The sequence below is a fragment of the Atractosteus spatula genome, chromosome 24 (assembly GCF_055471065.1).
Source record: "Atractosteus spatula isolate fAtrSpa1 chromosome 24, fAtrSpa1.hap1, whole genome shotgun sequence".
NCBI classification, from domain to species: Eukaryota; Metazoa; Chordata; class Actinopteri; order Semionotiformes; family Lepisosteidae; genus Atractosteus; species Atractosteus spatula.
The window spans coordinates 6,209,750-6,237,550 of NC_142729.1; the positions used below are offsets into that span (position 1 = coordinate 6,209,750).

Consider the following 27,801-nt stretch of genomic DNA (forward strand, 5'->3'; position numbering starts at 1 on the left):
TTGTTGTTTTTGCACACTGCCTGTTGTCTGTGTCTTTCTTTTATTATACAATTGTATTGTTGTTTTTGTACTACGTATCATCTAAGAGCTAAATAGAATTTCGTTATACCATATACCTGTATATGAGTATAATGACAATAAACTTGAACTTGAACTTGAACTATCAGACATTTCCACCCTACAGAAATATAATCTTTATATATTTAACAAGTGGAACAAAGACAAAGTTGACACCCAGTCAAGTTGTCCAATCAACGTGCTATAGCACACTCATTTGGGTGTGTTTCATCTTCTAGGAGGGTATGAATTGCACCACAAACAATAATATTGATCAGCTGTTCATTGTTTAATTCTGCTTATTTGGGCTAATCAGGCTGATCAAAAAGGAAATTGGTACTATTGATCTGAAGTTGCAGATAGCAGTTTTAATAGTTTTTAGATAGTAATTAAAAGACAAATAATGTCATTTACAAATGTACATTACTTGTGAGTTAAAAAGAAGAAGAAATAAATCAAAAGTATGAGTAAGGTAAATAGCAGCAATAATAGTGTTTCTGATTAATGGCGTTATAAATTGGGAAGTCCCCATTTACCTACTGGAAATGAATTAAAATAGAAACACATTAGCACACAAGTACTCTTCACATCTATTCATTAATATACATCAGCAATTCATTAAGCTGGTATTACAAATTTCTACACTCAGAAATGGATTGCCAATATTAATCTATACTAAACATTTATGTTACTTTCAGTTTACAGACAAATTCCAGAAAAAAAGTTCTGTGTACACATGTCCTGGAGATTGCAGAGTACTATAGTTACTCGAGTGAGGAGATCATTGTGTGTATCTTGTTTTACATGGTGTGCTTTTGTCCTACACATGCACATTATACACTGCATACTGTAGCAGGGGTCTCCAACCTTAGTCCTAGAGATCTTCTAACTGGTCACAAATTCATCTAATACTAAAGATTAGGATCATTCATCTCTGGTCAATTAAGTTTCTATCAAATTAAAGTTCTGGTCACTTAAGCAAGTTATGTGTTAAATCAAGGACATCCTGATTCTTTAGAACTAAAGCTTTGTGATCCAAGTGATATTTTGATTACTTTATTTAACAAGGCATCTGTTTAATTAGAATTATATCTTTGAAGTGCAGAAATTGGATAATAATAATAATAATAATAATAATAATAATAATAATAATAATAATAATAATAATAATAATAATAATAATAATAATAATAATAATAACCAGCAGCCATATCACCCTGCAACTCACAACTGGCAACCCACTGAAGCTAAGCAGGTGTGAGCCTGGTCAGTACCTGGATGGGAGACCTCCTGGGAAAAACTAAAGTTGCTGCTGGAAGAGGTGTTAGTGGGGCCAGCAGGGGGTGCTCACCCTGCGGTCCATGTGAGTCCTAATGCCCCAGTATGGTGACGGGGAAACTATACTGTAAACAGGTGCCGTCCTTCGGATGAGACGTAAAACCGAGGTCCTGACTCTCTGTGGTCGTTAAAAAAATCCCAGGGTCTTCTTAAAAAGAGTAGGGGTGTAACCCCGGTGTCCTGGCCAAATTTCCAATTGGCCCTTACCAATCATGGCCTCCTAATAATCCCCCTCTATGAACTGGCTACATTACTCTGCTCTCCTCCCCACTAATATCTGATGTGGGGTGAGCGTTCTGGCGCACTATGGCTGCCGTCGCATCATCCAGGTGGATGCTGCACATTGGTGGTTATTCCTGAGATGTCATGTATAACAGCAAGTGTCAGTTTAAAATTCACTCAACCCAGGTTGGGAGTAATGACCCCCAGGACAGAGTCAGATTTCTGCAGTCTGTATTCACTCTGTTATGTTATATACAGTATAGTTAAATGTGTACAGAAACCCAATTACACAATTTCCCTACAGAAGCCCTATCATAGGTTGCTAAATTCATATGATTTATCACGCTGTTCTCTTTGAGAGAAAGAGTTGAGTGGTGGAGTTTAGGCATAGGCTAACCAATTTGCCATGTATCGACGCTATTTATTTAATGGCCTCCAATTCCTCTCTATCAGACTGGCTCAAGGCTTTTTATCATGTTCATTCTCTTGCTTCTCTTTTCCTCAATCAGGACTGTGTCCCCCCTGTCGCCATGCTGGGCTCTGGTGGTGGGGGGGTCAGCGCACCATGGTGGCTCTCATGGGGACTTTAACTGAGCTGGGGACTCAGAACCTGCTGGACACCATCATGTACCTGTGTGGAGTGTCAGGATCCACCTGGTGAGTCTGAGACACTGGACTCTGAGGTCCAGGTTTGTGCCAGGTGCATCTATGGAATCAATATGATTCAGGTTCAGATAAAGAAGCAGAACTTGTGCTCTAATTCTGTAAGACATAAGGATCAAGCTCTGATTTTTCTCCTGGTCTCTCTTCTTGTTTATGTATGAATGCAGGTGTATGACATCTTTGTACCACAACCAGACCTGGTCTTCTGAAGTAGAGAAGGCAGAGAAAGAGATGGTACAAAGACTCACAACTGGTTCATTTAACCTTATAAAAGCTTTGGCCAGGATTATTGAGGCAGAAAAGGATGAGAACTTTTCCTTCACAGATGTCTTTGCAACCACAATTGTACACAGCATAGTGAAGCAGGTCAGCAGTCCTTCCTGCCTGTCTTTTTATTGTCTTTCTCTCTGTCATTTCTGGGTGTCTTTCTCTCACTCTTCCTAGTTATCTGTCCGCAGACCCATCTGGGTAAAGTTTGCAATTGAATGAGGTAAATTGCTGCATTTACAAGAAAGGTATGATTACTTTCTCACAATATTTATTTGCTCTCAAGTGACATGTTATTTTTTTTTACTTCAATTTGTTTATGCTTTACTATTGATGTGTACAATAAAACACATGAGCAATAGACACAAAAATAAATGAACTTTAATCTTAAAGTTTTTTTTCCTGATTTGATGCAATGCCATTTACTGTTCAGGATTGATTCCAAACTATTTCTAAAGGGAAGAGATAAGTTCTGAATATAGATTTTAAAAACTTGAAGATCCATTAAAGATCTCAGGGACCTTCCAGCCCTGGGCAATACCATTGCTTGGTCTTCACTATAATATATTTCTTTCCAGGTGGATGAAGCGTTTCTTTCTAAGAAAACCGATGATGAAATGAACAACCCTTACCCCATCTTCGCAGTTGTGGACAATGAGCAGAGACAGAAGGATGAACACAATAAAGGTAAGATATATGACTGTATTAATGAGTATATATATATTAAAATATAAATCTTATCAAAATGAAGAAAAAAAACATATTCAGTATTTAATATTACATATATAAAACCTTACCAAAATTAAAGAACATCTCAGAAGGCATCAAGTTCCAAACCTTTTGTTATGTTTTATTAACCTTTTGTTATGCTTTTTTTTACAATTTTCACATTTCTAACACCTGATCTTGACTGGAAAATTATAGACCAGCCAGTCTTTACCAGCTGCTACTGGTAAAGTTAAGGAAATGGTAATTAGAGTTTAACTATAAAACTATTAACAGTACAAAGTTTTAATTTAAATTAAAGAGACTACCAAAATGTATTTAAAAATGAAGGTCTTATTTACTTACCTTACTACCATTCTCTTATAAGTTCAACCATGAAGATGAAGACCTTACTTTCTGAGTAAATTATTTATTTATTTTTTTCATTTTTGTGTTCTGCTCCCTTGTCTACATTTTCCCTTGAAGTAAGAGACAAGATGTTAAAAGGGTTAATAACTTAAGTCAGTTCTGCCTGAAAATTAGACTTCTAAGCAACCGGGGTTTATGGCAGGAAAGGGGGTTAACTGATAAGGATTCCAGATGCGAGTAAGGAACCCCCTGGGGGCATAATCTTCAACTGACCATTTGGCCAGGGCCTAACTGGCCAAATACCATGACCCCCCCCCCTTACCATAACATCGAATGACGTCTGAAGCAGCAAGCAAGGACTATATAACCTAAAAGTTTGTACCGGCACATCGAACAATACTTCGGTTTTGTTGTTTCTTGCGGGAAACAAGACTTCGGCTTTATTGTTCCTTGCATGCAATAAACTCATCTGTTTTACTTCATCTCGGGATCAAGAACCTTATTCCTTCTGTTACAACAAATTTGGCGTAGTCGAAGGGATACTCCAGAAGGCGCAGAACTTCCCGTCGGCAGGAGAGACGGTCAGCGCTCACATTACTAAGAGGTAAGGACTCCTCTTTTAAAAAAAAAGTCCCAACTCTCTCTGACCGATTAGGAAGTCTCTGCTCCCTGCGAGAATCGCTCGAGATGACCGAGTAAACGTGAGTTCCTGAATTCCTCTGGCCCGGGGAAGACACCGGTGTATGTAATGGGTGGTTTGCTGTAAGCCCAGAATTTGGTCTGGCAGGCGGTCCGCGGTATTGTGTACAGGCGTTCGAAGCTGGTGTATGCCTTAATTGCGCGTGGAGTTTTTGAACGGGTTTTGGACCTTTACCGCGAAGTTCAGGACTGGTGTGGGCCTTAATTGCGCCCGGAGTTCTGAAGTTCAGGACTGGTTTGGGCCTTAATTGCGCCCGGGGTTCTGGAGCTGAATGGTGCATTAAATGCACGTAGTTCAGGACTGGTGTGGGCCTTAATTGCATCCGGAGTTCTGAGGCTCAGGATCAGTGTGGGCCTTAATTGCGCCCGGGGTTCTGGAGCTGAGTGGTGCATTAAATGCACATATAATTCAGGATTGGTGTGGGCCTTAATTGCGCCCGGGGTCCTGAGATTAGCTACGCCTTGATCGTGCACGGATTGGCATGGCGTGGTTTTTTGTTTTAAAGGAAACAGAAGTAGATATATATATATATGTTTTTGGTGTTTTCCCTGTTTGTGAATACATATACACACGCACGACACTAACATAAACACACCTCATAATAAAAGAGCAAAGCATTAAGTAGCAGGATTTAAAGGACGTTGAGACCCGAGAATCGCCCTGATTGAGCTCAGTGTGTAAGTCCACCCCGGGGCAAAAGCAGCGATGCTGGCGTTCTGGGGATGGTGAATTACTGATCAGGAAAGGGGGTTTTCGAGGTCTCGTTCCTTACCTGTGAACAGTGCGGTGTAAGTCCTCTCTAAAGTCTCTGAGAGGCATTTAGATCTGGAGGTAACAGACGCCCTTGGCTGAATGAGTGCAGAAATGCACAGGTTTTTCAAGTGAAAGCATCCCCTTACTGTATGAGCTGTTACCTCACACACGACAAAAGTAAAAGAGACCGAACATGTGTACTAACTGATGGTTTGAGAAAGTGGTGGAAGGGTCCGTTTATATATCGGAAAAGTGTAAGTTGACGGAAAAGAAGGAGAAAAATATGGGAAAAGCTGAGTTTGTCAGAGGGAGTCTGGGGCGAAGACGCCTGTAAAAAAAGCATATGCGTATTGATTGGCAAAAGCACAAGCATGTAGCTCCCACCCTGGTGCACGGCCGGCACCAGTGGTGGCAGATACATGAAAAAAAAAAGAAATTGGGATGTGACTTCTTAAAAGTGTGTTTACGGGGAAAACAAAAACCCGGAAGAAAAGATACTTTACTCGCTACGAAAGAGTATGAACAAAAGCGAAAAGAGGCAGTGCAGGAGAATCGGAAACTAAAAGAAGAATTAGTTCCTGGTCGCACTGCACTAGTTAATGTGTTATATCCTGCTCTCCCATAAGGGAACAGACAGGCAGGAAATGAAAATAATTGGGATCAATTCCCACAGTGACCATATGGAGATGGGGGGTCCGAGTGCGATGACACATGGTACGAGAGTAATAGAGACGGAACAGGGACTCCCTTCTTAAAGGGAGGGCGCCCGCAGATCTGTATTGTACTCTCACCCGAAGTGGGAAAGGACTTGATGTAGCGGGGGCTGGTGCTGTTGATGACAGCGTCACTCTAAGTGTCTAGCACCCCGTCGAGGGGGGTCCGCACACGCACCTACCTTCCCTGATTCCCCCATACGATCAAATCCAAAACCGGAAGACATTGACCGGTGGGCTAAAGTACCGCACCCGAAATTAGGAATGCAGTGAACCTGGAGTGTGCTTCAGGAATTAAAAGGATTCATGTAGAAAGTAAAACAAGAATACAGCACATTGTAGTACGAAGAGAAAAATATATTCTCGAAGTGTATGTGTGTTTTATGAATTTGTGTGCCGGCATGTACAGATGCAGCCATTCAAAGTGCGCGGTACAGACACGTACCGCAGGTAATTGGCTGCGGTGTCGCGTATCATGACGCAAGATGACGCAGTACGTGATTGGTTGACCGACAGGGGCACTCATGGTACGTTGGTCTGTCGTAGAAAGACTTACTGTAAACGTCTTTACTGTGCCCGTTGTAGATATTGAATTTTACCACTGAAGGGAAATCTTAGTAGCTGAGCATAAAAAGAATAGGAGCATACTGTAATGCGTGTGAAGGCCATAAACGATATTAATTTTGGAACATAAACATACAGTATATGGCTGGTCTTGGTACTTTAAAGAAAACATACACACCAGTATTCCATTTCTCCCTAAACATTTTAAGCTTCGAAGTGTTTAACTAACGTGATACCGGAGACAACAAGCATACTTTTAGAATTTGATTAATAGGGAATATAATATGGAATCGCGTATCTAAAGAATTTAATAACTGTATGATTATATTCGTGTACTGCGACAGGGCTGTGTAGGGCTGTTTCGCCTCCCTGCTCATGCGAGTTGTCTTGTAGCCTACTGGTCTACGTGTGTGACTAACAACACACAGGTTGTGTGTTCAAATCCAGCTGGTGCTGGACTTTTCTTTTAACAAACATTTCTTCAAAAAAATAGAATAGCGATATTATGGACAATCAATTGACTTTTATATTTCAAAATATCGCAACATGATCGATTCTAAGTCATTTTTGATAACAATGAATAGTCACCTTCTTCCCTTCTGACAGCGGTTCCTGCTTCTATTGTGTGTGTGTGTGCAACAGAGTAAATTTTTATAGAGAAATGGAGGCTGGACAGTATGCGTTACAATATAAACATTTATATTGATTTAAATCGTGTTCTGATTTAAATCGCAAACGCGTGTTTAATTATCTGTTTTTTAATCATAATCAGGCTAATGCATTTCTACATTTTCTGTATGAACCAGCTTAGAGGTTCATACAGAAAGACAGCTTGTGTTTAAATTGAGTGTAAGGTAATTTATGCTTCTAAAGTCATGGTCAGCATTTATTATTGTACTGTGCTGTAAACTTTTTCTGTGCCTAGTCACATTATTTTATAGCGTTTTTATTGCGTTATTAAATCCGGTGGCGCTGTGTGTTAGTTTCCTGACTCCCATGTCACATGGTCTGTGATTGACTCCCATGGAACTATGACTTTATTTTTTAACAAACATTTCTTTGAACAGTCCGGGAGTGGCAAGCTTCCAATGTCAACTCGACTGGATTGGAAGACAATAAACATATTTTAGCCCTAAATGAATTAATAGAAAACATGGTTTACATAAAAGACATTTTTCCAAGAAAGTTTATAATAATACGATCTATAGTTGAAATCTGAGCCTAAATATAAAGGAAAAGCATTTTCAGAGAGCAATCACGCTGTGTTTATGTAGAAAAAGCGATTAGGTTTATGAGCAATCTAATTACCTATTCGCTTAAAACGCTATATAAAATAAAGTTTATTTAGAGATGAATGATCAGTGTTGCAGTTTAAATAATTTTCGTATGAGGGCTTGGACAGATTCCAAGTGCATTTTTGCAATTTACGTTGCAATTTAGAGCTTCCTGGCATGAGGAGACACCCAAATAATAATGTAACATGCCACTGTTTGTGCATGAACAAAGTTATACTGCAATTTTCCTTAGATACGCGATTAAAAAAATTTTTTTTGAATCCCCCGCGGAACACACTCCATAAGAATCAGCGCTTTTATACAGTATATCGCTTTTAAACATATATATATTAAACACGCGTTTACGATTTAAATCAAAACGCGATTCAAATCAATATAAATGTTTATTTTGTAACACATAGGTGACTTTTCATTGTTATTAAAAAGACTTAAATTCGATCATGTTGTGATTATTAAGAAATATAAATTTGTTTGGTGCGAGTGAGGTTTTATTTAATCTCTGACCAAGGGAAACGTTTCGTTTTTTCAAAGAAATGTTTGTTAAAAAATAAAGTCATAGTTCCATGGGATTCAATCACATTTATACATTTTAGAAACGTTTCATCCATACAAACACCACAAAACTATTCTCGATTGTATTTCTGAATGGTATGTTACACTTAGTTCACTGTTTTAAATACATCTAATTAAGAAAGTTAGGTGTTAGCATAAACTATTAGCAATAATATTAAATTTAGCACTGTAATAAGTTGTTGCACTTTCCTCCGCATCTTGTAAAAATATATTTTCATTGTTCAAATATACATTAAATCTGACTATCATATAATAAGTTAAATACAAAACTAAAGATAAAAAATAGGGTTAAATATAATTCAAAATATTTTGCTAACAATGTTAACTGTTTATAAATAATAAATTGTATTAACTAAAGAGTAGGATGGCACAGTTCTTAGTATGCTTTTTGTTTTGTTTTGTTTTTCATAAATACAACAGTAGTACCTGATGTCTCAGTGGCTTTCAAAATTAAATTATGCATGCAAACCTGTGAACTAGAAAGATAACTAAGCTATCCATCCATTTATAATGGTGGCAAAGTGGTTAGCATTGCTATCTTGGAGCACTGGGGTCCTAGGTTCAATTCCTGCCATCCTGTGTGTGTGTGGGGTTTGCATGTTCTCTCTGGGTTACATGGTTTTTCTCCATATGTGTGATATGACTCCCTCTCGCACTCCAAAACATACTGGTAAGTTAATTGGTTTATGGGAAAACTGGCCCGGGTGTGTGTGTGTTTGTGTCTGTCTGTCCTGTGATGGACTGGCGCTATGTCCAGGGTGTATTCTGCCTTGTGTCCGTTGCTTACTGGGATAGGCTTCAAATCCTCTGTACTGGATAAAGAGATTAGAAATGGATGGAAGTAAAGGCACTGTGTGGATGGAACTATACACAGTGTTAGAAACCCACTATGAAATGGCAGCATCTCACTGAGAATAAAATATTTTATAGTGCTGGCTTAAGGAAACAGCCTTTCCACCTCTCTTGCACATCAATATCCATACCTAGTTATTTAAACAAATTGCCTCTAATTATAAACATCTTAATATGCTGGCTCTGTGGATCCGCATCAGCTATGTTTGCCCATTCCTTCAATTCATGTGCATCCAACACACAGTTCAACGCTAGCAACTACACAAAATCTAAAATACAATCCTCATTTCAGTATCTATGTAAACATACAGTCTGTTAACTTCATCATCTTCATCAAAAGTATGCCTAACCCCATTAGGAAGTGTTCTTGTTATCAGTGTATTCCTCAGCTATCCCAAAATTATCTTCTTCTTACCAACATCTCTAGTCTTTTATCCTGCAATAACTCAGCCAACACTTAAATCTCCAAAAGCTGCTTGTGTTAATTTCTTGAAATCACAAATATCATGTGTAAATACTGGCCATGTAATACTCTGCATTGTGGAATAATAGTTTATTTTAAAGAGAACTAGAGAAACTAAGAACTAGAGAAATCAAGAAAGGCTTTTTTTTCTAGAATTAATAAATGCACATCCTGTTCACTGGGGAAATTAAATCCACACTGAGCAATCTTCAATATGTTTAGAATATGACAGTGAGAATCCTATCAGGGATGCATTACACCTGTTTTCAAGTCCTTGCATTGGTTATCTATCAGGTTTCGAGTCAACTTCAAAATCCTCATCCTCATTCAGTACCTACAGTATATGGCTTATTATCTGTCTACTCCCCACCTTTGTCCATCTGACTCTGGTCTTCTAGCTGTCCTCAAGAACATCTACATTCTGTGGGTGACAGGGTCTTCTCTAGCTGCACCCCAGAGCTCTCAATTTGTATCCCCTGTGATATCAGTCACGTACCCTGAGTGCATTTAAATCTAACCTCAGAACCTTTCTTTTCAGAAGACTTAGTGTCTGTATCTGCTTCATTTTCTAATTTTGGTAGCACTTCTAACTGCTTGTCTTTCTTATATGTATTTACTTTGTAATATGTGGTCCTTTTATCTGTTTTTATATCTACTGTATTGCTTTGAGATGCCACTTTTAAAGGTGATATATAAAATAAAGTTTTTTATTATTGTTATAGAGAAACATGATCAGTTTTCCCTGGTTCAGATAAAAAGATCTAAAGCATACTAGTTTGTCACTCTTCTCATTCCCTTTGCTAAATAACTTTTCATACTAATCTGATCAATCTAACTGCCTGTTTTCTGTGCTTTCTCTATCCTGCTAGATTTGCAATTATTCTGAAAATTTTCTTCTTGAAATAACTCATTTCTAAATACCTTTTTTCACTGTTAACATCTTGCAGCAACTCTGCGACAAAATATACACTTAGCACAGTTCATCCTGCTACCAACATTGAATAAAAAAAATCTTATGATTTCTATATTTATGTCTTTATTTAGTGGTTTCATTAGTGACAAAGGCTAAACTTTCTTGGAAAAATGTATTTTATGTGTTGCGGAAAAAACTTGCTTTAACAAAGTATGTTTACAAATCCTTTCACCTGGCAATCTACCTGAATGCCCAACTATCTGAGAAGCCCTCCATGAAACCATGGTTGCTCTTAATTCATTTAGGGCTCATTGACAGAATTGCTGTTTTTTATGCATGCTAATTTTCTGATTCCTCACTCTGTTTCATGTTTATAGATAAGACTTTATTGATCGCGAAGGGAAATTGATGTACATGTTCATGTACATGATGAACATGTTTGCATGTTCTTTTGTAACATACTGTACACCTTTTTGTGATTTTTTTGTATATCTAAGCAAGTGTTCCTGCATCCCTCTTCTGCACTATAGGCATGGCTTTTTTTCTGTTTGCTCCATTTCTAAAACTTTTTGCTCATGTGCATTTTTGTATTTTTTTACACCTCTAGCACTTTAACGTCCTGAATTTTCATTTGCCTTAATTTGTAGAATGAATTTGAGTTTTAGCCTTAAAAATCTTAAGTTTTCACTATCTTTTGTTTCTTGTCCTACAACTGTTATTATTGATCACTGAATTATTGTACTTGACATGACTTCATTCAGCCTTTCCTGAACGTCTATGACAGGCAGAGAGAGTGCTGTTTCTGGTGCGATCTTTTGCAACTGACAGTTTGTAACTGACACTTTGAGGTAGCCTATTGTGTAAATTTCGCTTTGTTGCTGATAGGTTAAGCTTTCGAAACTCATAGCCCCAAAGTAATGTGACTGATTTTTCGCCCTGTTTCGTTGGTTAAACGCAATGATCACAAGCCCCACCATGGTAACTTGGATGTGTAGTTTTTAATTCCATTTGAATTATAACTTCATATTTGGCCAGGGCTTTAAAGAGAAGGCGCGCCAAAAAATTTCGGTGCCGTCGTCTCCGCTTTAAAGGTACCCCCGTGCTGGAAGAATTTGACCTCGGAACATTTGCCCAGCGTACTCCTAGGTACTGTAACTGTCGTGTGGATAGTTTCACAAGAATCAGACAAAGGTTTAAGCATCGCTTGTTCTAGATAAAACTGCAAAAAAAACAAAACAACAACCCATAATGTACTTCTTTGCGGCTCTGTTTGCCCAAATCATATATTCACAACGTGAAATCTAGAAAATAATATTACGTAACCAAAATCCGCAATATGGAAACAGAACCTGTGTAATTGTTGATAGATGATGTACTCGTAACATTTTTACAAGACGAACTACAACATTTAAAAAATGACTTGTATGTACTTGATATCTCTAATCAATTCACGGGGACATTGTTAAAAGCAGAGTCCCAGCACAAAACGAAACTAGAACGCATACCGTTTCGCGCTTCTTATTAGTTGCTCAAAAGTAATTTGACCGTATGAAATGCATAATATAAACCTAGAAACATATACGTGAGCAGTATTTACGCACTGTAATATCGGTGTTAAGACATACCTCTCAAATACTATAAATCAAGTTAAAAATATCTCAAGACCGATTCTGGTCATAATGAAACCATGTTTCGTGTATGTTTTCTTTAAAGTACCAGGACCAGCCATATACTGTATGTTTATGTTCCAAAATTAATATCGTTTATGGCCTTCACACGCATTGCAGTATGCTCCTATTCTTTTTATGCTCAGCTACTAAGATTTCCCTTCAGTGGTAAAATTAGATATGAATATTCAATACTTAAACGGGCACAGTTAAGACATTAAATATACATATACATACTGTATACAGTACAGTTTGCATACGGTAATATGTTTATGTTCCTAAATCAATCTCTTTTATGAGCATGTGAAAGGCATGATGAATCACTGTACTTTGCATGATTGGAAACAAATGCGTGATTGCGAAATGCTGTGGTGTTACTTTTACAAAGACAGTCAATGAAAAAAAGAATGTTGACCAGGGCAATACTTTGAGTTTACACTTACAGCTTGTCCAAGGTCATTCATTATTTATACTATTAGTAATATCTACGTTAAAGACTGATGGCCACAGCTCAAACATGAGAGGTTGAGCTTTATTAGCTCCACCTTGCGGAAATTCCAGATACTATTATTTTGCTTGTCGTATTGTAGGAGAATTTACGGTAACTAGCGGTATTTACCGGTAACTCGCGGTATTTACTGGTAGCTTGCGGTAGACTGCGTACAGCGTACCGGAAAATAATGCGGTATCGAGACGTAACTAAAGAGACTTGACGAAAATCAACTTAAGGAGATTGGAAAATATAAGAGCGTCTGAAACGTATAAGTACAGTACAGGTGGACGTAAAAGTAGTTAGATAAACAGATTTTTTGTATTTTTATACAATTAGTTGCAATAGTGAAAACAATGTGGATTTATTCGAATGTCTCGAAACCAGACATCCTGAAATGCTGTAGGTTTAGAATCGAGACTGGGGAGAATAACGTCTTGTGAGAAGATCTGTTTACCTAACGATTAGATCCTGTAAATCCCTTGTAGCCTCCCTAAGTCTGTCCCAGTCCAGTGGATAAAAAATTTACTGTTGATGGAGTGTTGGTTTCTCTGTTAGGGGATACTGGAGCACTACTGTCATGCTTGTTTCACTCCTCTGTTCAACAGTGTGCTATAGAGTAATGTATATGGGAAGATGGCAGGAGGCCACAGGAGTATTGGGGCAGCAAGTTTTACTTGCCGAGTACCAGATTTTAATGGGTGGTTTTATCCCAGATCTATTGGGTTGGAATATTATGCATTACAAAAAATGACTATCCAGAACAGGATATCACGTAGCTTCAACTGACTATGATCACTCAGTATGTTGATGGTATTCTGAGGGCTTCCCCTGACGAGGAAACCCACAAGTCTGAGTTGCTTCAGCTTTAGAGTGTCTAATAGAAGCAGTTATGATAAGGCCCTTTTGTGTCTAGCATTGTGAAATTTTAACAGGGCCTGGGTGCAATGTTTTTACGGGGTGAGCACAACTCTTAACAGATCTGCTTAAGGGGGGAGTGCAGTACAAGGACAAGATTGCCTTGGTTCCAGCAGCAAAAGCCGCCTGTAATAATTTGAAACAAGCTCTCTTACAGGTGCTGAGACTGGGGTTTCCTCAAATGGATCAACCATTCCTTTGTATGTAAGTGTGGACAAAGGGTTACTGTATATGTATATAATGTATGTATTTGTTGCATGTAGGCCACAATTCTGGATGGCTATGGAGAAATAGGATTCTCTCACAACGGCAGGGACTCCAGTTAAGAATACTGGGATTGTCTCTGAACTGATTTGTAGTTTTACAGCTGCCGACAGAAGCAGCTTGAGTAAGGTATAAATAACACAATAAATAAAGAATTCCAGTAACTCAAGGTAACAGCCATGCAGATGCAGATGCCAGACGAGCGGCACTGGGAGAGCGGGAGTCTAAGACCCCTGTGAAACCTCTATTGGGGAAAAGGGAGAATTCAGGTTGAGGCCTTTAATAGATATTTAATAGTGGTTAGAACAAATGTGTAAAGAATGTAGGGTTGTATGATGATGGGATGTGGGCTGGCACATACCCAAGTGTTATGACAAAGATGATCCCATGGTACGGACTGCCCTGCCCCTTGGATACTGATCTAGGGGCAGACTACACTGGGAAGGTGTGCCAGGCTGTAATTGCCTCACTAGGGGTAAGTTGGAAGTCACATTGCCCCCATCACCCACAGTCTGAAAGACCAACTAAGGAAATATCAACTGAAGGAACACCGTGGGTAGATGCTCTACCTGCAGTCCTGTGCAGTTTGCGGGCTGGAGCAAACGGAACTGTGAGACTGAGCCCATTTGAGATCATCACAGGCAGCCAAAGAAACTCCCTGGAGGCCAAGTTTGGCTAACGCACTGATGAATTTACTAACTCTCTATTAAAGTGTTGTAGGTTTGTTAACTGAAGCGGTGCACAGGGCTCGTGAACAGGTGCTGGACGCTTGGGGCCTCCAGTAGAGGGGAGACACAACCAGATACCTGGCGAGTGGGTGTAGGTGAAGAAGAGATACCCTGCCAGACGTTGCAATCCTGCTGGGAGGGACCATATCAAGTGCCACCAACTACTGATTGTGCCATCTGAGTGACAGGATGAGATCGCTGGATCCGTGCATCGCACTTTCACCGACCCACGGCACCAGAGACTGAGTGAACAGAAAGAAGGATGTTGTTACCGTTTCTGTGTCTGATGCTTCCTAAGACCAACAGTGTGCTTGTTAAGCCTGAGGAGCATTACTGGGGATATGGTATCAATACATTCCGGGTGTTGGCATATCTATCAGCCAAAAAATTATAATCGGAGTTGGGTCAATATTGCTATTCCAAGATCCTGACGATAGATCTCCACATGGCTGAGGTCTGCGTTTGGGTCCTGGGGTAGGACTTTATGTATTTGTAGGATTAGGATTGTTTTATGTGTATAATTGTAACTATCACTTGTACAAAAACATCAATAACATCTTGTTGTAACTGTGGAACGCACAATGTCATGGTAATGCATGCCTGTACATCTAAAAAGGAAAGATCTGCCTTGACATTGTATTTGTAAAAATAGGCAGTCCTGACGTATGCCATATTTTATAAGGGGGGAATGAAGTAAGAGACAAGATGTTAAAAGGGTTAATAACTTAAGTCAGTTCTGCCTGAAAATTAGACTTCTAAGCAACAGGTGTTTATGGCAGGAAAGGGGGTTAACTGATAAGGATTCCAGATGCGAGCAAGGAAACCCCTGGGGGCATAATCTTAAACTGACCATTTGGCCAGGGCCTCTTAACTGGCCAAATACCATGACCCCCCCTTACCATAACATTGAATTACGTCTGAAGCAGCAAGCAAGGACTATATAACCTAAAAGTTTGTACCGGCACATCGAACAATACTTCTGTTTTGTTGTTTCTTGCGGGAAACAAGACTTCGGCTTTATTGTTCCTTGCATGCAATAAACTCATCTGTTTTACTTCATCTTGGGATCAAGAACCTTATTCCTTCTGTTACAACACCCTCAAACCAGATTGTGTTCCTTACTAGGTCCTTACTAGGTCTGAGGTCCAAACCAATTCCAGATTCTTTAAAAAAATAGCTTGCCCAGGAAACATTCCTTCAATCTGGAAAAACTCAGAAACCCTTCCCTTGTCTCATGTTACATAGTCTAAAAGATCAACATAAGTGTGGCTTCTTCTCCTGAAATCCTGAGGCAGATTATTTACGCCATTTGTAACCAATCCCCATAATTAATTTTACATTCTTCCAGGGGTTTCTGTGGTTTATAGATTCATAATCTTTAAAGGGGCCATGCATATTTCCATTTCCCTTAATTTACTTGTTTTTTCATGGCCCTCTGGGTGTCACTGTTCTTATAAAATCTATATCTACTCATCTACCTGACAAACAAAAGTTAAGATGGACAACGTAGTACAAGAACACAGCAAGAATATTAATATTAGTATCAAGTTATTATTAATATCAATATTAATATCAAGTAACAATAATAATACCAATTTATATGAGAAAAACAAGCATGCAACAGCGGCCTCAGTGCCTTTAGAATAGGTTTAGAGATAACCAGGGTTTTAGGGATGAAGGAGTTTTTCTAGTTCTGGTACTTTTTCTCTCTTTACTTTTCTTCTGCTCTTCCTCCTTTTCTCTGTGTCTCTTCCCCTCACAGGGGTGTGGTTTGAGATTACCCGCCATGAAGCAGGATATTCTGAGTATGGAGCCTTTGTGGAAACACCATTCTTTGGGAGCCGTTTTGCAGGAGGGAATGTGGAGGAGCCCAGAGATGAGATGGACATCCTGTACTTGCAAGGTCTTGGCTCATTTTTACACTGTTATTACAACCAAGAGGAGAATAACTCCTGTGGATGTCACAGACTGGGATAAACCCAAATAAAAGCTAATATAAAGTTAATATGGGATTTGTCTGCGGTATTTGTATATTTTAGTTTTTAAGTTATTTTTGACTTCTGTTGGTGGCACTACCATAGTGTGTCGAGCACTTGTTCTGTTTGCTAAAAGACACTGACATACAGATGCAGCCATTCAAAACAAGCGGGCGATACTGCATTATTTTGCGGTGGGCTTTACGCAGTCTACCACGAGTTACCGTAAATTCTCCTATAGTACCGCAAGTAAAATAATAGTATCCGGAATTTCTGCAATGTGGAGCTAATAAAGCTCAACCTCTCATGTTTGAGCTGTCGCCATCAAAGTCTTTAACGAAGATATTACTAATAGTATTAATAATGAATGACCTTGGACAAGCTGTAAACTCAAAGTATTGCCCTGGTCCTTTTTTTCATTGACTGTTTTTGTAAAAGTAACACCACAGCATTTCACAATCACGCATTTGTTTCCAATCATGCAAAGTACAGTAATTTTTGAGAATCTCCGATTCACCATGCCTTTCACATGCTCATAAAAGAGATTGATTTAGGAACACAAGCGTATTACAGTATGTATATGTATATTTAATGTCTTTACTGTGCCCGTTTAAGTATTGAATATTTATATGGAATTTTACCACTGAAGGGAAATCTTAGTAGCTGAGCATTAAAAGAATAGGAGCATACTGTTACGTGTGTGAAGGCCATAAACGATATTAATTTTGGAACATAAACATACAGTATATGGCTGGTCTCGGTACTTTAAAGAAAACATACACACCAGTATTCAATTTCTCCCTAAACATTTTAAGCATCAAAGTATTTAACTAATGTGATAACAGAGTCAACAGGCATACTTTTAGAATTTGATTAAAAGGGAATATAATATGGAATCGCGTATCTAAAGAAATTAATAACAATATAATTATATTCATGTACCGCAACACAAGAATTTTACACGATGTTCAATAAACCATTTCCCTGGCTCAGAGATTAAATAAAACTTCACTCACACCAAACAAATTTATATTTCTAAATATCACAACATGATCGAATTTAAGTCATTTTAATAACAATGTATAGTCACCTATGCGTTACAATATAAACATTTATATTGATTTAAATTGCGTTTAAATTGCCTTTATTTAAAACCCATAAATAAAGCTGATACTGTTTAGACTTTTATTTAGAACTGTATTACAGCAGCACAATGCACAAAGCAACGTAAATCGCTATCTTTGTCTTTTGCGTAATAATGTTCACCTCTCTGTCCTGCAAATTAACAATAGTAATAATAAAGAACTTTATTGTATATGGCGCCTTTAAAGGTGGCTCCTCAAAGCGCTTTACAGGATAAAAACAATAACAACAATACTGTTAGGCTGGGAAAATGATTTTTTTTTAAAGAAATACAAAATGAGATACAATGATGTGTTCCAGCTTAGACATTAACGAAAAGCATAACATGTGGGCGGCGTAGCGGTCGGCTCTGGCTTTCCCATCTATACTGATGCACTGCAAGTACAACCCCCCTCTCTGCGGGAGTGCTGGCTGTGACGAATTAAACCGGTTTCACAGGTATTTTCAAAGTAGAAGGGGGCGAGATTTTCAGCGAAAGACACCTCCCCCCCTCCAAAACCAAGGAAGTACAGTACTTACTAGTTAAGAAAGCTAGGCTCCTCAATGAAATCGCATTAACATGCTAATGCGTTGGTGTAACAGTCCGTGCATGGCAAGCTTCTAATGTCAACTCGACTATGGCGAAAGGAACCCTTCTTTCATTGGAAGGCAATGAACATATTCTAGCCCTAAATGAATTAATAGCAAACATGGTTTACATAAAAGACATTTTTCCAAGAAAGTTTAGCCTTTGTCACTAATGAAACCACTAAATAAAGACATAAATATAGAAATCTTAAGATTTTTAAAACACATGTCTTTCCTCAAATTTATTTAAAAACAAAAACGATTACAAACAGCAGCAGAGAGAGAGAACAGGGGAGGGATGTTGGTTTTGCATTAGGGGTGGGGCTATTGAAATTAGGTCTATCTGGGAATGTGGAGTTACATGTTCTGGCTGTTTGTGAATTATCGTTGTTGAGTATGGAGTGTTGAGGTATTGATTTAATGCTTTATTTTGAAAATTGAGGTGGATTTTGTTTATGATAAAGAGGATAAACTGAGATGGGAGGAGGGTTTTGTTTTGCATAAGGGGATGGATTATGATAATTGGAGGAATTTGAGAGAGTTTAATGGTTTGATATATTTGATTTTGTATTGTGGTTGTTATCTATGTTTTTGGTTGGTCGTTATTATGTTTATTGTCATTTTTGATGAGAGAGGGAGAGAGAGAGCCTTCTTTTTACTTTTGTAGCCAAAGGGCCTTGTAGATCAGATTCCCTTCCCCCTACGGAAAGACAGACACGTGTTTTCACAGTTTAGAAGCCGCTCCTCAGACGCAGGTGAGCGAGCAGCCCCTAGATAAAACATCAACTTTAAACTCCAGCTTTAAAAATACACATTTCAAATAGAAAGAAATCCTCTTCCTGGCACAGTATGTATAGCAGACCAGCACGTCTTTTTTCTCCACTCAGAGGGGTGTCAGATGGTGTCAGCCAATCACCATTCTGAAGCCCTACCGTAATCTCTGATATAGGGAGACCCCAAATTCTGTCCCATAGTTTAGATAGATGACTTTTATTGATCCTGTGAGGGAAATAAAGTAAATCATTTTCATTTAAGGAAATTATTAAACGCTCGGTTAAAAGCAAAGGAGATTGTCTGTTATAGTGGACATAAAAACAAGAGTTTGCTGCGGCATTATTGGAAACCCAAATTTAACAAAAAATCACTGACATTATATCCTAGAAGACACAGACCGGCGCCAGACTGGGAGAATGCCCACACCGTAAAAGAACATGCCTGATGAACTAGGGATTGGACAGTTTCCAAGTGCTTGTACAATCGATGGAAATGTTCAAATAAATGTGCAAAAGAAATAAACAAAATAATCATTTATTTCTTTATCATATTGGCTAGCTAATGTCCTCTCTTTACTAGTTAGTGGCTGTGTTTCTGCGTTGGGTAGCAACGGGTGACTGTTCTCAGGCGTAAGATGTAAACAGTTTAATTTTCGTGTTAAATAATTTTTTTTAATTTAAAATTCATTCTATACAGCAATCGCATATTTGGGTACCGTTTCATAAAACTTTCATGCTTAAAATGTTTAGGGAGAAATGGAAGACTGGTGTGTATTTTTTCTTTAAACTACCAAGACCAGCCATACACAGTACAGTTTACGTACATACAGTAATGTTTATGTTCCTAAATTAATATCGTTTATGACCTTCAGATGCGTTATGCTCCTCTTCTTTTTATGCTCAGCTACTAAAATTTCCCTTTAGTGGTAAAATTCCATATAAATATTCAAAACTAAGTGGATTAAAATGTGCACAGTAAAGACATTAAATGATTAAATCTTTTCACTACCAACCAATGCACCACAAGTGCCCCGTCCGTCATTTTGGCCAGCCAATCACTTACCGCGGTGCCCTGCGATGGCTTGTGGGTAGTTTACCGTACCGCATGTTTGTACCGTGCATTTTGAATGGCTGCATCTGTACTGTGTTACCTTTCCCTGAAATGGTGTTCCTTCAACCTATTAATCACAGTCCTAAATAAATTGTGTAAATAAATACATTTCCTCTTTGGTAAGAAATTGTTAGCAGACTTATTAATATTGCCTTTCTGGATGATTTTGATGTCTCCATGATCTGTATAGTTAGGCTTCTAGTCCCGGCACTGGATTGGTGCTTCACCTCAGAGTCAGACGAAGTGCATGAAGTGGATCTACCCTTGTATCGTGCTTTGGGGGTCTTTAGGATGAAAGGTGCCATATAACAGCGATCAATTATTATTTTTTGTTACAACCTGGAAACTTGTTGTTTGGTGTCATTTTAAATTGTCAACTAAGGTGCAGATCTCCTCTGTTAGAATAAATACTTCAGATTTTGGTTTAATTTGGCCAGGAACGTGAAATATAAACATTCACCAAAACATTTTGTAAATGAATTCAATTCTAAAAGGGAAAGGGAAATTTCCCTTATCATTTGCATACAATGTAATGTATTTCGACAATCAAAGGTTAATTCCACATTGAAAAAGAGACAGGAGAAACAGCATTTCTGGTGCTGAGCCTTATTCTGTTGTCACACACATGTAGGTTGTATAAATAAAAAATAATGATAATTCCAAGCTCCTTAAAAAAACATTTATATTGTAACACATTAAGTTATGACTTTGATAAAGTACGTATCCTTATTTCAGTTCAAATTTAGCAACAGTAATTACATTTGCATATTTGATAGCAATTACTTCCTATGCATCCGGTACAGGATGCCAGTCCATCACAGGACAAAACACACACATTATTACGCTCTGACGAACGCGTGTGCAAAATATTCAAGAGGTTCCTATGCGGCATACCCAAAAAATGGACAAACTGCAGAAGAAGAGAGAGTAATTACCAGAAGCCGGTATCCACAAGTCGTAGTCAAGAGTCTGATTCAGGGGTTCTTATGCCAAAAGGAAGAGTGAGACAAAACGACAAATCAGAAACCTGAATCCAGAAATCGTAATAGAGAGTCCAATTCAAGAGAATCAAGTGCACAAAAAACAATAGTGAAACACTAATGCCAGAACCAGAAATCGAAGTCCAAAAGTCGTAGTAGAAAATCCCACCCGAAACATCTAGTACCAAAAAACAGTAAACTAACGCAAAAGCCAAAACCAGAATCCAAAAGCGTGAGTCAGAAACCAGAAAAAGAAGTTCCAAGCAGTAAATACAAAGGCAGCACAATGAAGTTAAACCCAATACTGAGCAGTGAGTGAAGAGCAGGAATTTCCAGAAATAATAATAGCTGCTATAAACCTATCCGGGGGGATGATGGGTTCAGGGTCATAAAGCCGGCCTTGACATTCTTTGAGCCAGGGGTATATGTAATAAAGTAACAAAAACGGGAGAAAAATCATGAACATCTGGTTTGACGGGGATTCAGTCATTATGCAGATTGTAAATATTCCCAGCAGGCGATAGTCTCCTGGATAAATAAGCACAGGGATGAAGAATTGCTTTTGGACTGTGGCGCTGAGAACTGCCCCCACTCCATAGACTGATGCATCTAACTCCAAAACAAAGGGTAGAGAGGGATCTGGGTGCCGTAGTAGAGGAGCTGTTGTAAAAAGATATTTAAGGCAAGTAAATGCAGTCTCTGCCTGAGGGGTCCATTTGCCTTGTTTCGGACCCTTGCGGGTAAGCGCAGTTATGCGAGCAACAACCAAACTGAAATCCCTAATAAATTCGCAAAACCCAGAAAACGCTGGATTTGTTTCAGATTTTTTGGTGATGGACAGTCTTTGATGCTATTTTGCTTGGATCCATTTTTATTCCTTGAGAAGAAAGAACATACCCTAAGACGTGGACTGTGGAAACATGAAAAATACATTTTTCCACTTTAGCATATAATCTGTTCTTGATAAGATAGGAAAGTACCTTTCGGATGTGAACAATGTGATCTTGAAAGTGGTTGGAAAAAATTAAAATGTCGTCCAAATAGATTAAGACAAATCTTTGTAGGATATCCCAGAAAACTTAATTCATAAAATTCAGAAAAACAGCAGGGGCATTAACCAAGCCAAAAGGTATAACTAGGTATTCATGGGTTGAAATGAAGGTGGTTTTCTATTCGTCACCCTCGCTGATACGAATGAGATTGTATGCACCACGTAAATCAAATTGTGTGAAAAATTCAAAATTACAACAGAATCTTGCTAAACTAAGGCAGTAGCCCACTCTAATGCCCGACCGGTAAGTCATGGAATGATAAAGATGACCCTCTTAAGGGGACCGCAGAGGAATTATGTGGAGCTGTAACACGTTTACACCGTGGCTACTTTTTTTAAATTGAAACCAATTAATCTACCACTATGTGAACATGAGCAGAACCTACAAACTCCATGCAGAGAGCTTCTTTGATTGTCCCTGCAATGCTAATAGCTCTACAATGCTAACCACTGCACCAAATTGCTACCCTCTTCTCAATATTAAATTACAAAACCTTTATATTGCAGGATGGATTTTAAACTATTTCTTCAAGGACAAAATAAAAGAGACTACATTATGTATGCTGGATGTAATTATCTCGGGTGAGTTGTTGAACTGGAAAGTATAGACCAAGGTCATGGTCTTGTTTAACTAAATTACTGAATTGTATAAGCTTGTTATTGTTTCAACTATCTGTGAATTATGCTAATATTTATTCCAAACAGATGTCTTTAGCAGTGCGATTATCACTGTTGGAGTGCCAGTCAGCTGGGAAGGTAGCATTATTAATTGATGTTCTTTGAATTTGTTCCACTAAGCTTTCAGTTAAATGTATCATGGTTTCTCCAGCAAATGTATAGTTTGTTGTCCTTTTTACAGAATATTCAGTCAGCGATTTCTTTGTGCATGTAAAGGTTTGGTAAAATGCAATTCGTGATTCATGGAATCTGATTTATGTAATAAAATCAATGTATTTGTGACTGGTCCACCATTGTTTATTGTATGGCATCTTAAAAAATCTCACTGTGGATCAAATACTCTTATAGGTTCCTGTCCCTTATAAATGGTAATATTGGTGGGGTTTTAAAAATTTGCATTGTGGATGGATCTTGCTGTAGACTTTTAAATTCCTTTTTGCACATTCTGTTTTTTTTCTCTCAGTAAGGTAGTCATTGAGTAAGTGTATTGCTGTTCAAAGCGTTTTCTCTCTTTTTGGCTCGTACTTCAGATTTAGGTTTATTGATTTTTTTACTATGGAAAACCATACAACCATCTATTTTGTAACCAGTTTCCCCAAGGCAGGGTTGTGGGGGAGCCAGAGGTGGAACACTTCCAACAGTTGGAAGGCAGGATACACCCAGGATGGAGCACCAGTCCATCGCAGGGCACACTCAGACACAAACACACACTCACACGAGGGCCAGTTTGATTAACCTGCCAGTACAGACAGTAGGAGGAATCCACAGAACCTGGTGGAGACCCACACAACTTTGGGGTGTGCTTCATGTAGATAGCACCCCAGGATTTGAACCCAGGGAGCCAGTGTTACCAGGCAGAAATGCTAACCACTGTGCCACTCCTTTTTGATATTAAATTACAAAACCTTTATATTGCAGCATTGACATCAGCACTTAATGAGACTGAAAGAGGAAGCAAAAAAGTTTGTCAAGAATAAGACTGTTCAGGGTGAGTTGTTGTACCTGGAAAGTCCAGAACAAACAGTCTTTAATATTTAGTCTATAAGTTATAGAAATAATTACAGCCAAACTAGATGAGTAATTTAAAAAAACATTTTTTTTTAAAGTCAGCCACTATGTAAATTATAAAAGGGAGGGTCACGCTTAACTAAATTTAAAATTGGAAAGCGCATTCTCCCTCTATTACTCATACTCCATATTTAGCTTTATTTTTACTTTGGGAAATCTTGATTGTTGCTGCAGATTGTCTCTGCAGGCCTTTGGGTGTGAGGAATTGTATTGAAATTAAGAATAAATGTCAGAGGATAGCAGTGTTAACAATAGAATGTAAAAGGATGGTAATGTCCAAGAATAATATACTATTGACTGTTTCTAAAATACTGTCTTCAGTATTCAGACTATTGCTTTAAAGCCTACAGTCATGAAACTTTGAAGTAGTAATTAACATTTATGTACACAGTTTACTCCAACAATTCAAAGCATAAAATTGCAAGAAGTTATAATGTAAATGAAAACAGATAATAACATTTGCATTATTAGAATCCTAACCCTTTGGTGTGCCAAACCTAAATTAAAATAGGTGTACAAAATCACATTAACGAGCAACACAATTAGTTGATTGGCCTCTGTGTGCTATAATGCTTGTCATAATAAATACAACTGTCTCTCCAAGGTCCTGATCAGGTAGTGCATTCTTACAAAACACTAAACCATGTAAAGATGAGATGATCAATAAGAAAAGGAAAGGACCCAAACTGAACAGCCCAGCAATGGTTAGGGAGGCCAGCAGCCACTTTGAAAGTGTTTGAATGTCCAGTGGCTGAGATCGGAACAAAATCACAGAAATAGGTGTATGTATCTGAAATAATAGTACAACCAGTAATTCTGAAGCACTACTGCTGCACACAGACAGAAGCTATTCAACCTACTGTGTGACTTGTCAAATGCCATCTGATGCCATCATCAGATTTGAGTTTTGGATTTTACTTTGCAGTTTTTGCTATTATTTATCTGTTCAGATATACAAAACATTCCAATTGAAGCATTCAAGTTTAAATTAAAAGGGGTGCCTGTACAGTATGTTAAAAATATAGATAATGAATTAATCTAAGTAACAATAACTGTTTATTGTACACAGAGGTTTTCCTTGCACAATGAGGTAAATCTTCAAAAATTTATGGGAAGCGCATTCAAGGCAGACAAATACAAGCAAAAGCCCTGCATAAGTCCAACAGCATTTAGAGCTCAATTATATCTGTAAGAACTGCTTTTCCTACTCATTCTAGTCATGTGGGCCCCTTCAATCTGAATTTGTAAGTATTCTAACTTCAATTAGAAGTTGTAGAGAAAGTCTGGTAACAGACTACAAATTGTTTTTCCACAAAGAACACAATACAACAATACATGACGTGCATAGAAACTTAAACTAAACTATTTAATGGAGAAGACAAGTAGCAATTACCATAGAGCAACATTATAGCTATTATGTATCTTATTGTTCCTTTCTATCCCCTTAGATGTGTTTGCTTCAGTGGGAATTTCATCAGACTGTTTAAATAAACTCAACGATAAAATACAGTATATTGAGGTACTAAAGCAACAAGTAATGGATTATTTTAGCAGTGCAGGGGCTGTTGACATTAATGTGATAAACAACTAACAAACACCCCTACATTCAGTATTAAAACATATTACAACAATGTTATCTGCATGTAAGCAGATCACATTACCAATTAACTTCCAACATGTCAGAGACCCAGATTGTTTAATTAGTGTTCAGCCAGTGGAGATCAAAAAGAAGCATTCATAACTGCTGTGGAAAATCATGAAGACAGCATTGTGTGATTGCAAATTCGAAAATGACATTGTTTCCTCAGAAAAAAAAAGAAAGAGACAAGTGTTATGAACTAAATGATTATGAATGCAAGTAGTAAAGCATAAAATTTTTGCTTTTGTCACCTGTCCAGAGAACATAGTTCCCGGCTACCTGGTCAATAATGAGAAGATCTACTTGGAAGATGCTGGTTTTGCCATTAACTGTGGGTACCCACTGGTCCTGAGGCCAGACAGGGGAGTGCAGCTCATTCTGTCATTCGACTTTGGCATTGAAGACCCATTCGAGGTAATTCAATTCAAAATACTTTATTCATCCCCAGGGGAGTAATTTATGCAACAAGTGCTGCAACATACAACACGTAACAACAAAAAGCAACATTGCTAAGAAAACAAAAGCATATACATAGATAAAAACAGCAAAAAGACCATTGAAGTGATTGAAAGTAACAATGTGTAGTATTTAAGAAGGTATTAAGTATAGATAAAAAGGTATAGAAAAGTACAGTATTAAGCAGTACAAGGCAGTGTAGTCTGTAGCACGACAGACCTTTAGGATAGACAGAGCTGTTCATCCTGTCTCTGCGCCTTTTCATCTCTTCTCTTACCTTAACTCTTGCTTCTGACACCCCCCATCCCCTTCACAAATCCTTCTGCTCCACTCCTCTCTCTACTCCTATCCCAGACTGTCACTAAGGCAGCTAAATACTGTGAGAAGAACAACATTCCCTTCCCACCCATCCCACCAGTGAGTGAGGAAGAGAAGAATTGTCCCTCAAGCTGCTACATCTTCCCGGGTGAAAACACCCCCACTGTAATGCACTTCCCCCTCTTCAATAAGGACTCCTGTGAAAGTAAGGGAATCAGACCTTAATCAAACCACTATCCTTGTCATTAGGTTTGACCTGAGCCCAGGGGCTAGGCGATGTGTCACCTGTCAGCTGAAACATCTGTCTTCTAATGCGGGGAGAGCAACAGAAGTAATGTGATCATGGGAACAAACTAATCACCGAACCATCCATTTTCAGTCACAGCTTTATCCTTCAACTCTCACAGTGAGCTGGAGCCTAATCTGGCAGTTTACACCCCATACAAATACCAGTCCAATACCATGGGTACAGGAAAAATTCAATGTGCCACTTAACCTGTATAGGCTTTGCCAGCTGGCAACTGAAGTTTGTATACAGTGTTAAAATCATTTGTGAAAAAAACAAGCAAAGCTCTACAGTGGTCAATTTGCGATCAGACCATCTTTGCATCAGAGACACATGCCAGGAAAACCTTAAATTGTCTTGAAAAGACACTCTTAATTTATATGAGGCTCATGATTATGATGATACGAGGTGATTACTTTTTCATTCTTTGTAAAATATTATTTGTACATGTTTGTTTCTCCAGTCTAACACAGAAGCCAGTGTTTTTTCAGATCTGAAATTAAATTAAAATGTAGAAGCATACCTCCCCTACTTTAGCTTCCCCAAAATATATTACAGTGAATTTAGAATAAAAGTGAAAATACTTCTGCTCACCTTTAAGCTCTTGAATTCTTTGGCTCCTGACTACATCAATTTACTGTTAGCTCTCTATACAGTATACCTACACCCTGTACTATACACTACTGTGGACTCCAGCCTCTTTCCCATAATGAGGCTCATGCCCTGGCACACCTCACTTTGTGTTCTGTTTCTCCAGCCCATATTCTAAGTTACAGATCGGTCAAAATTTGTACCTGGCCTTAAAACTTACTTTTTATGCTAGTTTCAAATCCTGTTTAATTTATTAAATGTTAATTAAATGTTATTTTTTGGTGTTTTGCTATATTTAAAAAATATTTAAATATTTTAAATAATTAAAATAATTTTTGAAAATAATTATCCATTTAATTAATCTACATTTTAGGCAAACTATAATAATTAGGTTAAGCAATTAGTTAACCTATTGACTTATGAGTATGTCTTTGAACTGTGGGAGAAAACTGGAGCACCTTGAGGAAACCCAGGTAAACACAGGGAGAACAAACAAACTCCAGGAACTGAAGAATATCTACAGAACAGCAAAAGGCATCTACAGTGAAGAGGAGGTTGATGACCTCCTGGAAGTAGCTAAGAACAATGTCAGAAAGTACAAAGATAAGATTATCACTGAAATGCAGAACACTGTAGAAGCAGAAAGATAG

At 38.1% G+C, this 27,801-nt stretch overlaps 1 protein-coding gene across 1 annotated transcript; it reads left to right on the forward strand.

Moving 5' to 3' along the window:
• The first annotated feature begins 2,182 nt into the window (after window positions 1-2,182).
• Window positions 2,183-27,801, forward strand: LOC148815826 (cytosolic phospholipase A2 gamma-like). The gene is made up of 8 exons (XM_088904710.1): window positions 2,183-2,274; window positions 2,448-2,646; window positions 3,126-3,234; window positions 16,277-16,474; window positions 22,821-22,871; window positions 25,760-25,914; window positions 26,311-26,487; window positions 27,646-27,801. Exons 1-8 carry the CDS (start codon window positions 2,183-2,185, stop codon window positions 27,799-27,801), a joined length of 1,137 nt encoding a protein of 378 aa, XP_088760836.1.